The following is a 12,735-nucleotide window of genomic DNA, read 5'->3' as shown; positions in this document are numbered from 1 at the left end:
GCCCTTACAAATCCAGGACCCAAATAGATCAGCAGAGTCTTTTAAAATAATTAAAATAAATGTTTTATGCTTATAATTCCTTAAATATTGAAGAAGATAAAGAATTCCAATGATTTTTGTTATTGGGTTTTTGATTCCAGCAGAGGAAACGATCATACATGAAAGAGGAGATCTACAGGTAAAAGATTCTACAAGAAAATTTGTTCACTCAATTTCTTCACCAACCCCTTGAACAGCAGCTTCTTGTTGTTTATCTTTTAAAATAACACTCTGCAGAAACCCACTTTCCTTCTCTTGTGTTGATGCTTCCTCCAGATTGAATGATCCGAATTTGGGAGTGAACTGTGGAGAAATTCCACTAAATTTAGTATCAAAAGTGAAGGAAAAGCTTTGACTTGATGGTGTAAACTCTTCAATTTTGTCAAGTGTTGTTGGGCAATTTTTTCTCCTTTTGGATTGTCGAAATGTTTCTTGTTCTTCTTCTTCTTCTTCTTCTTCTTCTGAGTTGTCTTCCAAATTCTTGACTCTTTGGGTGGAGGAAGTGGCCGCAGGTGATGGTGGTGGCGGGTCTTCGCTGGAATCTTGATATTTTAAGGCTATTTGTGTTTCTCTGTTGTTGGTTTCCTCTGCCATTTCTTTTGGGGTGATGATGGATAGTATGTAGTAGAGTAGGATAGAGACTTTTTTTCCTTTGGGCGGCTGTTTATTATTTATGGCATTATATGAAATTACAAAACGAGGCTTTAAAAGGTTTGTTCATGTAATTAAAGAATGAATATGATTCTCTACTTTGCAAATGACAACGAAAACACTGGACAGTAACTGAGAGACTCTCTCACTCCTATTAAATTTTAGTGGTTGAATTATTTATTTTAAATTTAATTATTTATTTTAAATTTAATTATTTATTTTATTTAATTAAATAATTATAACTTAATAACTGATTAATAAATTAAATTAAATTTAAAATAATAATAATAGATGAACAATAATTATTTATTATTCTTTGAAAAATAATTTATTTAATTTATTAAATTAATCATATATTTATTAAATTAAAATAGAAAATTAATATATTTTATTTTATTTCTAATTTTTATTTTCATTAATACTACCAAACATTTGCTTAAAATAGTGTATCTAGTATGGTATTTATATTATTATATGTGTAAGACAATAAAGTAAAATAATTACTAAATCTTAATACAAAATATGTATTAAAAATAGACAATATCACTTTAAAATACTATTTAAAGTTCTATTATTATAGGAGTATATTAGGTTACTGCATTTATTTATAAGATTAAAATAAAAAAAATTAATTGAAATTAGTATAAATATGGTACAGAGAAACTTAATCTATATAATTAAAAAATTAATTATTTTTATTTTATTAATTTTTAAGAATAAATATCTTAAAAAATAATTGTAATTGTAAAAAAAAGTTTTATTTGGCATCATTTAACACTAATATATATATAATATTTAATTCCATCGAATATTAATAATTCATTATAAATCTATTAATGTAGAATAATTTTTAAATTTAAGTTCGTCATAGTAAAAGAAAAATGATAATTAACTGAAGGAATTATAGGTTCTTAATTTTTTTATGTTTAATAAATAAAATATGCAGGATATATATTTTAGTTAAGTGATTTCTTTTATTTCTTTTAAGATTCAAAAATATTTATTGCTTTTATATATGTGTAGCAGAAATTTAAAATAAAACTAATTGAAAAAGAAAAGTGATTATGGTTTTTTTTAATAGAAAGTATTTTATAGTTGATTAAATTTCAATTTCAGTAATTTTTAAATAATATTAATATAAAAAAATTATTACTTGTTTTATTTATTACTATAGATATAAATAATTGTGACACTAGTGTCATATGAAATCAAATCAATTGACATCCTTAATAATATTCTATATATGTCTCTCTATTAAATTATATAATTAATTATCTATTTTAGTTTGTCTTAAAATATGTATGTATCTCAATAATGCTTTTTATTTTAATCCTTAGTTAATTTTTCTAAATAAAATAAAAAGAAAAAAATGAGTAAAAAAGAGAATGACTCTTAAAAAAAATAATAAAAAAAATACATATTTAAAAGCCATTTAATATCTATTTTCTCAATTTTTTTTAAAAATAATATGGCTCCTAAATCATTATAAAAAAGATGATAAATTAAAAAATATTTAAAAAATCTAATCTTTACATACTTTCTATAATAGAAAAAAAAAAGTGATTTAAGAACTTATTAAAAATGCTCTAAGTGTAGCATGTAGTTTCATTATTTTATAAATTTTTATGTATACTGTTTTTTCTTCAAATAAAAAAAATATAATTTATGATAAAAAATTAATTATTACAAAGTTTCAATGATTAACATAATAAAAAAAATTCACCATTAAAAATTTCAATTAACAAGACCAAAAAAAATCACCAGTTTCGAAGCAACACATGACCAAAACAAATCCCACATGTGAGATCATCATAAATTATTTTAAGTGTAGATTCAGGTTCAAATCTTAATAAACTTTCTAAGAAAATTTGATTTTTAATCTACTCGAAAAATAAATTTATTTTAACATTTTCAAATTCACCAAATTATTTATAAAAAAATATTCTTTCAATAACAATAAAATTAAAGAGAAATTACTAGTACAAGTTACACGCATGTTTTGAGGTTGAAAGAGAATAGAAAGAAACAAACATTGATTTTGTTTTGATCGTAAGAAAATTAAAAAAATTACGAGAATTGCAACTACATGTATTACTACAACTCGGATGTGGAAAAACAAAACTGATACTAAAAGAAATATCTATTTTATAAGTAAATAATAAATAGAATTGAGTTTAGTTCAATATCAAGAAAAGGCACTGCAATTTAAAGAACAAAATACTACTAATGTCTAACACAAGTTTATAAGTGAAACTTTTGCTTCATTATTACACAGGCCTACAGCACCAAATTCTCAACAATAGAACTAATATGAAATTGTTTAAGAAAATACTACAAATTTTCTTCTATCCTTCAGTTCCAGTCCTTAAACCTCAAAATGCTGCAAAAATTATCATCGAGATAAAATTAGTGAGCTTTTAGTTGTAGCATTGATTAACCTCCCTCACAAGCTTATCCATAAATTGGCATTTCTTATCAAATCCCCAGCCCGGATTGCTCTGCATAAAAATTTTGCTAAGAATCAGGTTAATTTTTCATGTAAAATAGTAGAATCACAATGTCATACCTCAGTATTACACCCTCAGAAAAATGCTTAACCATTTTGACAAATCTTGGATTTGTCCAAACCAGTTAAGATAAAAATCCACATCCACCCCAACAACCATCTAAACATATGCACAGAATGACATGGAGCACCGAGGCACGCAATTTTCAGATATGAAGTGCATCATAGAGCACATACATTCAATAAAATATGTATTATTACCATTAAACATCCAATTTTTCCTTTCCCACCTACCTCGATCAATTACGTGATGTAGTCTATAGATCTCCATTTAGGCATAGGCCCCGTCTTTCTGTGTTCATTCCTATAGGAAGCATCTCACAAGACACAGCACAAAAGGCTCAAAAATATTGCCCAAAATGATGTCTAAGATTTAAGGTCACAAACCTAATACTATCTCTGCGGAATATAAGCAATAACAATCATGCATAAAGCTAACACAAATATATCAGTATTAGATCCCTTCAGGATAAAAATAAGCTATGATGTAATTGCAATCAATTACCGTATTAATAAACTGTTTGGTTGCCATCTAATAAAATGCAATTGAAAGTAAATGACTTATTATACGATTTTAGCAGTGACTGCATAAGGGAAGGTGTCTCGTGTTAACTCTGCTAGAATGGGAAATGTTTCATTTGCTAAGGCATTATTAAAACTAATTGAGAGTTGTAATCAGATTCCTTAAATTTGTTTTCAGAACAGTATAGATGATACTAATACATTGATAATTTGAGCTAGTACGCTGTAGGATATTCAATTCCATTCCTAATTACATTTAAAATTCTTACCAAAGACAACCCAGGTCTACTTCTATTAAGAAAAAGGTTGCTGACTAAGCAACTAATACATTCTAAAGAATAACTTTAAAGCACATCATGTCCATGTGAAACAGAATCACAATTAGAATTAGCCCCAAACTCATTAAAGAATTTATTCGAACTATTTTCTGGACCCACTAATCTCAACTAAATTCCCAAAGGCTTCTATATCTGTATCATAATGACATCGTACTCGCTCCAAAGTGCTATTGTATGGTGAATGCAAAGTTAAGATTCCATAACACAAAATATACTGCCTAAAAAAGTAGCAATGAAACATCAGTAAACATGTATTGTTTAGTTAATTAAAAATCCCAGGGACATAGTCCTTGAACTTAGGAGCGTTTCCCATTAATATTCTCAAACATTAATTTGGTCCTAAGAAATCCTTGAGCTTCAATTTTTGTACATTATATGTCCTTATTACTAAATTTTAGTTAAATCTTGACTGAAAATCTGATACGATAGAGGCAATATTATATCATAATGATTACCTATTACTTCTTTCATGCTAAAGTTCACTGGTTTTCCTTTTCTCGCGCAAAAGTTTCCAATAAATCTCGAACGAAATTAGGCAAAAAAAGTTTCTTAAGGTACAAAATTAACATTCAAGGATATTAAGGAACAAACTAGGGGATAAATTAAGTTTAAGGACATCAATGGCATACACATTATATTCAAAGACTGCAAATGCAAAATACCCGAAATTCCAACTCCCAAGATAACATGCCTTGACCATAAGTTGAGGGTTTAGTAGAGAATGCTCATCAGTGTTCATGGCAAGCTCAGCACAAATATTAAAAATGAAAAGAAAGATCTAATATTGGAGGGTTAACCTGAAGAGAAAGAACAGCACGATCTGCAAACCTCTTTACAGAAGCAGGTGCACTCGCAGGAATAGTATTTGCAACTCTTTCTAGTTCTTCTTCTTGTTTTTTTGCAGTAATCCTATCGGGCCCACTGTAGTAATCAACAATTTCTTTGAATAGTGGAACATTTTTCATTGTTTCTTCAACAGCCGCCTGGTAAATTAAAAAGATCAAAGAGATAATTAAAATAAGTAATGGCAACTCACACTGAATCAAAAAAAAAAATAATGATAATTCAAACATATCGCAGTGCTATGTACCAAATTCTTTTATGTTGTGCTTGGATACTCAGTTTCAGAAATTGACAATTTCCCCATAAAGTTTAGTTCCATCTCTATTTTGATCAAACTTCCAGTTATCCAGGCTGTCTGAGAATAATGGCCCAAAACATGATTAAGAGCAACCTAAATCTTTGACCGCAGTAACTTTGGATATTGAAGTATTATGTAAGTACCTATTGTACATGCATATGGTTTTAAGAATTTTTATCCTGCATCATTTCAGCAATTAATTGTGTTTTTCTCCTATAATAACATAGTTAAGACATAATACGCAAGGTTTACTGATAATAAGCTTATTTCTTACATGATACAAATTTGTTTAAGAAAGAAACCAGAACTTAAAGAATTATCTTCCTTTATCAAAATAGTCAAAAAACTGAAGAGACTTCTCTATGGTTCTTTAGGCATAACCAGCAATACACTATTTCTGAAACAATAAACTAACCTTACAGAACCTCAAACATATAACTTAAAGTTTATAGAAGAGATCTTAAATTTGCATTTTACAGATCTAGCTTTACCATCCATGTTGTTTTCCCCCTCTTCTTCTATTTCCTTTCACTTGCTTTTTCAAGTCGTGTCTAGTAAGATTCTGGGTTGGTTTAGCAATAAAAACAATCTAAGAGTCAAAGTTCAAATCTTAAGATAGTTTACTGAGACGAAGAAGTGTTTAAAGCTGAAAAGTCGAGTAGAGATTTTAGTGCAAAGGCAACTGGAAATGGCAGTAACTTTAGCTATAACAATAGGAGTAAATATATCTAGTACAGTTAACTTATTAAAGAGAAATAAATAATATACAAAAAAATGTTTGCACATCACTTTCAAGTTTTGTACAATATGTTTAATAGTCTAATAGATGAAAACTATAGCTTAATTCAAACAGAACAGAACAAAAAAGAAAGGATTACTGCACGTACCTCCCACTCTTCTTGACTTTGAATTCCTTCATATGCCATTATAAATGGCTTCACCTTCTCGAGCACATCCCTCAGAGGCATAGGAGGCTTCTCATCAATATCTGGATTTTGATCAAATTCTCCCATTAAGTACTCGGGTTCAAACTCAATCTGCAAAACGAAGATTAGGAAACATCAGATGGTTTCAATTCATAAACCATTATCAAGATATGAAAAAGCTTGCCAGATTATCAAATAAGAAAACAGATTACAATAACATGATAAACCTTGCAATAAGTTTAATGTTAGCATATATTCAAATCAACTAGGGTATATATTGTAGCCCACCCAAATGAAAGACTCTAAAACAAACCTCTCATGTCCCAAGGAAGTGACCAAATTTTGAGGATACAACTCAAGGAAGTTATGAACATTGTCATCTAAAAGCAAAACATAGAGAAACAAGAAAATAAACTATAAAACACAGAAAAACAAGAAACTATCTCACCATATAATTGGTATGCAAGGCATCCAAATAAGCATCCTCCATAGGAGAAGGCAACACTCTACCACTCATCTCTTCATAACCTTCAACCAACTTATTCATATTCTCAACGCCAATCTTTCCAGCCAGCTTCTCCCCATCAGCATTATCCCCTAAAAACAGCCCACTTCCAAAACCTTCATCTACATCATCCATCATCCTTCCTCTTTGCTCCAACCTTCCTCTCCCTCTCCCTCTACCTCTCCCTCTTCCTCCCCCTCTCCCACGCCCCATTCCTTCCCCCGTGTCGCCCTGCGACAGTATAGACACTGCCCTTTTAACCGCCTCCTCTCGGCTAATTTTCGGCTTAGCCCGCACCTCAGCTTCTTCTGTCTTAGGCTTTGCCCGGGACCGGTCTCGAATATGCCGGTTCTCCTCCTTTACTTGGGGAGTAGGCACAACCGGCTTATCGGGTTCTCCACGGCCAAAACCTGATAGTGAGGAATGAATAGTGGATGGAAGAACCGAGTCGCTCTGTGATTCAGTGGGTTGTCGGCTGGGTCCTGGTTCAGGATCAGTAATGGCTCGCCCACGTCCTATTGAAGAAACGAATGAGGAAAATGCAGGGAGAATTGGATTACCACCACCACGGCCGTGGCCAACTCCATTCCGTGGTGGTGGTGGTGGTGGTGGTGGAGGGTAGTGAGGCTTTGCTACATCAGAGGATTCAGGCTTCGCTGGTGCTTTTCCGGTGAAATCGAACAGATTGGGATTGGAGCCACGGCCTCGGCCGCCTCCTCCCCCTCCACTAGAGGAAGTCGAGAAGGAAGAAGAGGACAGAAAAAAGGGTTGTTTGGAAGAGAGATTTGAAATTGGATTTGGAATACGTCTTGCTATCATTGGATTTCCTCTCATTTGAACTTGTTTACGATTCTTTTCGAATACAAATTTTAAATGAAATGGATTGCGTTGCTTCTGGTATGGAAGATAAATTTTGCAGACTTGTAATAGGTTTTGCAGTTTTGGTTTTCTTTCCAATGGCGACCTATTTCTTAGTGTAAATTACAATAACCTTCAAGGTAATGTTTTTTTCAGTTAAACCTTCCAGGCAATGTTGAATATACAAATGGATTCTTATTTTTTTTATACATGTTGTTTTGAGTAATTACTATTTATTTTTTATATTTTTTATATTATACTAATTAATATTTGATTTTTAAAAATATTATTTCTTAATCTTTTATGTTGTAATTTTATAAGATCTCTTCTATCGGACTTTTCGTTAAACAATCGTTAACTAAATTTAATTTTATATTATTTATTTTTTAATTTTTAGTATAATATATAAATTATTAATTATTAAGACTTTCTTATCTTTTAATAAAATTAACCATTATCTTTTTCACTTAAAATTTAAAACAGTAAAAAGATTAAATTAATAAAAAAGAACTCAATTTAATCATTAAATTTATTATTTAATATCAGACTCTTCTAAACTTATTTTTAAATTAAATTAAGATAAAATTATATTTTTAATAAAAATTATTTTTGGTATCTATATAAAATAACTAACTAGTTTTCTTTTACTTACTCTAATTTTAGCATCGATTAAATCTTAATAAAATTTAAACATATTTTAAAAATATTTATATTTCAATATCTTTAGTGTTTTTTTGAATTTAATACAACTTTTTAATTTTGGCGATTTTAGTATATGCACTTTACAAATTTTTGTGATTTGAAACAACAGTTGAAAAATCCGGCATAATCTTGCTGATGTGGCGTTGGAGCCAGCTGAATTACTCCAGGTAAATGCCATGTTAAGAATCTCATCATTTCTTAATTGCAAATAAAGTCACGGATTTTGATTATTATGCAATTTTATCATAATTTTTTAATTTTAAATAATTAGTATATAAATTTAAATATTTAATTATTTAATAATTCAATTAGAATAAGTAAATAATAAATTTAATTACAACAAGAAAGAATAAATATTAAAATATAAAATTTGATTGAAATAAAAAAAATCATGTATTTAATTATAATAAATGAAGAATTATTTTTCTTAAAACTAAAAGTCTTAATTTTAAAACATTTTCTTATCTATTATAGGATGTCTTTTATAGAGTAATTAGACAAAGCTTGAGATCTCATAGGAACTCACCTAAAATGATTTTCCTATCCTACTAACACTAATAACTAACATATATTATCTATATATTTTAGAAAGGTTAAAAGAAAATTATAAAAAAGTGTTTATTCATATCTTAAATTAAGAAAACAAATTTTAAATTATGTTAAGCAATTAAATATTTTAACCATACTAAATCTTCATGTAAATATTAATCAGTTATAAAATCATGGATTATAAATTATAAAAAAAATATTATAGAAACTATTTATGCTTTATAATTTTATAATTAATAAAAATTGATATTAAATTACTTTTATGATTCTTTTAAATAATTTTAGTAATTTGAAAATTTAAAAATATTTATCACCATTTTTACCCTTTTTATTTATCATTTTTATATTCATATTGTAATTAAGTTGGTTATTTATTAATTGAATTGGATTGAATATTCGTCTATGAAATTTTTAAAATTAAAAAGTTGTGATAAAATTACAAGAGAAATAAAGTTCATAATTTTCTTTGCAATTAAGTAAATGTGAAATTCTTGATGTGGCGTCTATGTGGAGTAGTTCAATCAACTCCGACAACTTGTCAATAAAATTATGCCGGATTTTGAACCGGTGCTTTGAATTGTAAAAATTTATAAAGTTCATGCTCTAACTGCTAAAATCAAGAAATCATATTAAATTCGTAAAAGCACTACAAGTTATAATTTATTTTGCATTAGCCCTTACTAATTTTATTAAATTAGATTTATAACTCTAATAAGATATTTGAGGATCAAATTACATTCTTTTTATCAATTTAGTTCTTTAATTATATTAACTTTCAAAACGCAAAAGGATTTTTAATACAATAAATAAAATATAAGGAGCAATTTGTATATTATATCAAAAATCAAGAGGTAAATAATATAAAACCAAATCTAGTTAATAAGTGTTTAACAGAAATTTTGATGAAATGGGTTTTTAGTATAAAATTATAAAATAGAAAAATAAAAAATATAATTTTTAACTCTTCCGGGATAAGTAGATAAGAAAAAATACATGAGGTATATAGTAATTACACCTTAAAATAGAGGAACAAATTTATAAATTTAAGGTTTAAATACTATTTACCCCTGAGGTTTGATCTAACATATGACTTAGTCCCTGTATTTTTCTTATTACATAAAAAATCTCATTATGTTTAATTAAATTAACTATTACCTCCTTCTATGGTAGTCAAAGGGCTAAACTAGTAATTTAAAATCATAATTTGATCATTAAATTTATTATCAAGTATCAAACTTGTCCAAAATTAATTTATTATCAAATTAGAGTAAAATTTAATTTTTAGCACAAGTTCATTTTAGTGTCTAATTAAAATAATAAATTTAATTTTTTTTATCTGGTTACATCTTTTATTCTTTCAGCATAATTTAATTCAAAAAAATTTAAAAGTATTAAAATTATTTTTTATTTAATATTATTAAGTTAATATGTAGTTTAATTTTAATTTTTAAATAAAATAAATAGTTTAAAGTTTTTACTTTTATTAGACACTAAAATTAAACTATATTAAAAATAAAAATTTTACTTGTATTAATTTCATTTGAATAGTTGATAAAAAAATTTATTTTTAACATACAAGATTATCATGATTTTCTTCATTGATAGTGAATTTATCAACTTAGTGTCTAAATTATTTCACTAGATTAAGACATGATTGTTAATTTAATTTTTACTTTTATATAGTTTAACTATAATATATAATAAAAATAATGATAGAATGATATTGTTTAACTAGAAATATTTATTTTATATTAATAACTAAAATTAAATTATATAATAATTTAATAATATTATTGTAAATATAAATAGTTTTAAAATATTTAAATTTGCTTGAATTAAATTGTATTAAAAATATTAGAGCAAGAAGAATATTAAATTTATTATTTAGTTAAACACTAAAACTAACTTGTGCTAAAAATAGGATTTTATCCTAATTTGATAATACAATTAATTTTGGACGAGTTTGATACTTGAAAATAAGTTTAAGGATCAAAGTATAATATTAAATTACCAGTTTAGTCCTTGTACTAATATAAAGTTTTGGAGGTGTGCAAAAAGTGGATGCTCGTAGTCCAAGTAAGGGTATACAATCATCGTACACTTTGAGCATGACATGCTTGATTCTCTACCAAGGGCAAGTCCATCGAATGAGTTTGTCCGGAATGCCTTTCATCTAAGAAATCCAGCCATCATGACACTGTGGGGGTAACAACAGATCGAGTCTGCACGTGCTTCGGCTCATATTTATTGATATTCTTTGGGATGGTCAGTATTTGAAGTTTCTCTCGCAGCCAAATCTGCAAAAGGAGAAAAAAAAAAGCTAAGTTGAAAACCCAAAAGCGCAACTTAAGCAAAAATAAAGTTTGCTGAGTCAAAAATTCGAAAGGGTGGCGACTTAGGCAAAAGTTAAAAAAAAAAGCCTGCTAAGTTAAAAATCCAAAAAGGCGGCTTAGGTAAGTATTAAGGCAAAAAAGTAAAGAAAAGAGATTTGGCTGTGTACCTATAAGAGAATGAGGCTGCCACCAAACAATTGATGGGTTTTGTACATGTCTAACCCAATGATGGTTTTAGCCAAGATGACTAGAATTGGATATGCACCACCTGGTCAATAATGCCAGCAATTCTAATATCTCCCTCTCCTTAAGAAGAAGTCAGCATAAATTGGGCATAAAGGCAAAAGCCTAGCATCTGGATCCAAGAAGGCGTGCCTTTCTCCTTATTCTCACAACAAGAGATCAATGAAGTAAGGGTAATATACTCGCCGACAGAATAGGAAAGTACCTCAGCTGGGGACAATGTCGAATAACTCCACTAGTTTACTAGGAAAAAGGCTTATTGAGTTTTGACAATGCAATAGAATGTGCAGAATCCATGGGAACATCAAGAATAGCAGATAATTCTTCGATCATGGGGCACAACTCTTGTACATTAAATCTAAAGACATGGTCCCTTGGGCACCAAAAAGTTGATAGTAGAGTAAAGGAACCCATAATCAAGTTTGGTGTATTACATGGCTTTGAAGGATAAAAGATGAAAAATGGAATTTCTCAAGTTTGATCCAATCATTACCGGTTAGGATTTTAAGAAGAGTCTGTAGGCTTTTGGCGCTTTTCTGAGACATAGTTTTGGCTTTTGAGGTGTGAAATTGCATGAGAGGAAGTAAGGGGGCTCATGGATATATATAAGCCTCAAATTAGTGTCTAATTCAGACTTTGCAGCCATACAGCCGATTGGCACTATACACAGCCAATTGACTGTGTGTAGAGCCAAATCGGTTGAGTAGTTTTTCGATTGGCTGTGTGGCAAATTTTAGTAGTTTTTTGAATGCCCAATTAGTTTTCATCGTATGTAAACTCATATGGATACAATAACAAAAGGAAACAAGCAAAATAGACATAATTTAGAAAGCCAAAATCATGATTTTATATCTTCAAAAAATCAAAAGGTTACAAGAGTTTTAAATTCTACAAGTAAAGAAGAAAGTGCAAAAGAAAATCAGAAGTAGGAGTTCTCTCCCGACCCCCCCCCCCCATCTCATCGTCCGAGTCAGTTTCTATCCTCTGGGTCCTCAAGGCCGATAGTTAAAGAGTCAGCGTGTTGATCCGACATTGCTGAGCGTCAATCTGAGGCTGCTGGTCATCCACTTGCCCCTACAAGCCCTCATGGTTCCTTTGATGAAAACCTCAAAAGAAGATTAGTTAATGCATTACATGCATACATGCACACATACATATTTCATAAATCATTTTCTTACTCGCCAATCCTCACCGAGGATAAAGAGTTGCCTCCTCACAGTACCGACCAACCAATGTACGTGCTCGAACTGATCTCTTTGAACCTATATGATTATTTGCATAATATATCACTAACTCTTCAGGAAAAGAAAATCTGAAAACATAAAAGAGAAGAGTAATTTCCATGAGTACAAGTACTCAAAG

The 12,735-nt window shown here is 29.0% G+C and overlaps 1 protein-coding gene across 3 annotated transcripts; it reads right to left on the bottom strand.

The window, feature by feature from the left end:
* Window positions 1–2,818: 2,818 nt before the first annotated feature.
* On the bottom strand, window positions 2,819–7,684 carry LOC8289514 (proline-rich protein 12). 3 transcript variants are annotated; one of them, XR_001535525.3, is made up of 5 exons: window positions 6,632–7,678; window positions 6,145–6,294; window positions 4,914–5,099; window positions 3,491–3,560; window positions 3,110–3,188 (listed from the first exon to the last, which is right to left on the bottom strand). XR_001535525.3 is itself a non-coding variant. In XM_002523620.4 (4 exons), exons 1-4 carry the CDS (start codon window positions 7,520–7,522, stop codon window positions 3,108–3,110), a joined length of 1,308 nt encoding a protein of 435 aa, XP_002523666.2. In that variant the 5' UTR covers window positions 7,523–7,675; the 3' UTR covers window positions 2,819–3,107. The 3 variants fall into 3 exon arrangements, 2 of the variants coding, with proteins under 2 accessions (XP_002523666.2, XP_025013940.2); XM_002523620.4 differs by lacking the exon at window positions 3,491–3,560 and having other exon boundaries at window positions 2,819–3,188; window positions 6,632–7,675; XM_025158172.2 differs by lacking the exons at window positions 3,110–3,188; window positions 3,491–3,560 and adding an exon at window positions 5,207–5,314 and having other exon boundaries at window positions 5,004–5,099; window positions 6,632–7,684.
* Window positions 7,685–12,735: the final 5,051 nt, after the last annotated feature.

The sequence above is a fragment of the Ricinus communis genome, chromosome 10, assembly GCF_019578655.1.
Source record: "Ricinus communis isolate WT05 ecotype wild-type chromosome 10, ASM1957865v1, whole genome shotgun sequence".
NCBI lineage: Eukaryota > Viridiplantae > Streptophyta > Magnoliopsida > Malpighiales > Euphorbiaceae > Ricinus > Ricinus communis.
Note: the sequence above shows the minus strand (reverse complement) of the source record. Positions and strands in the feature narration are given on the sequence as shown.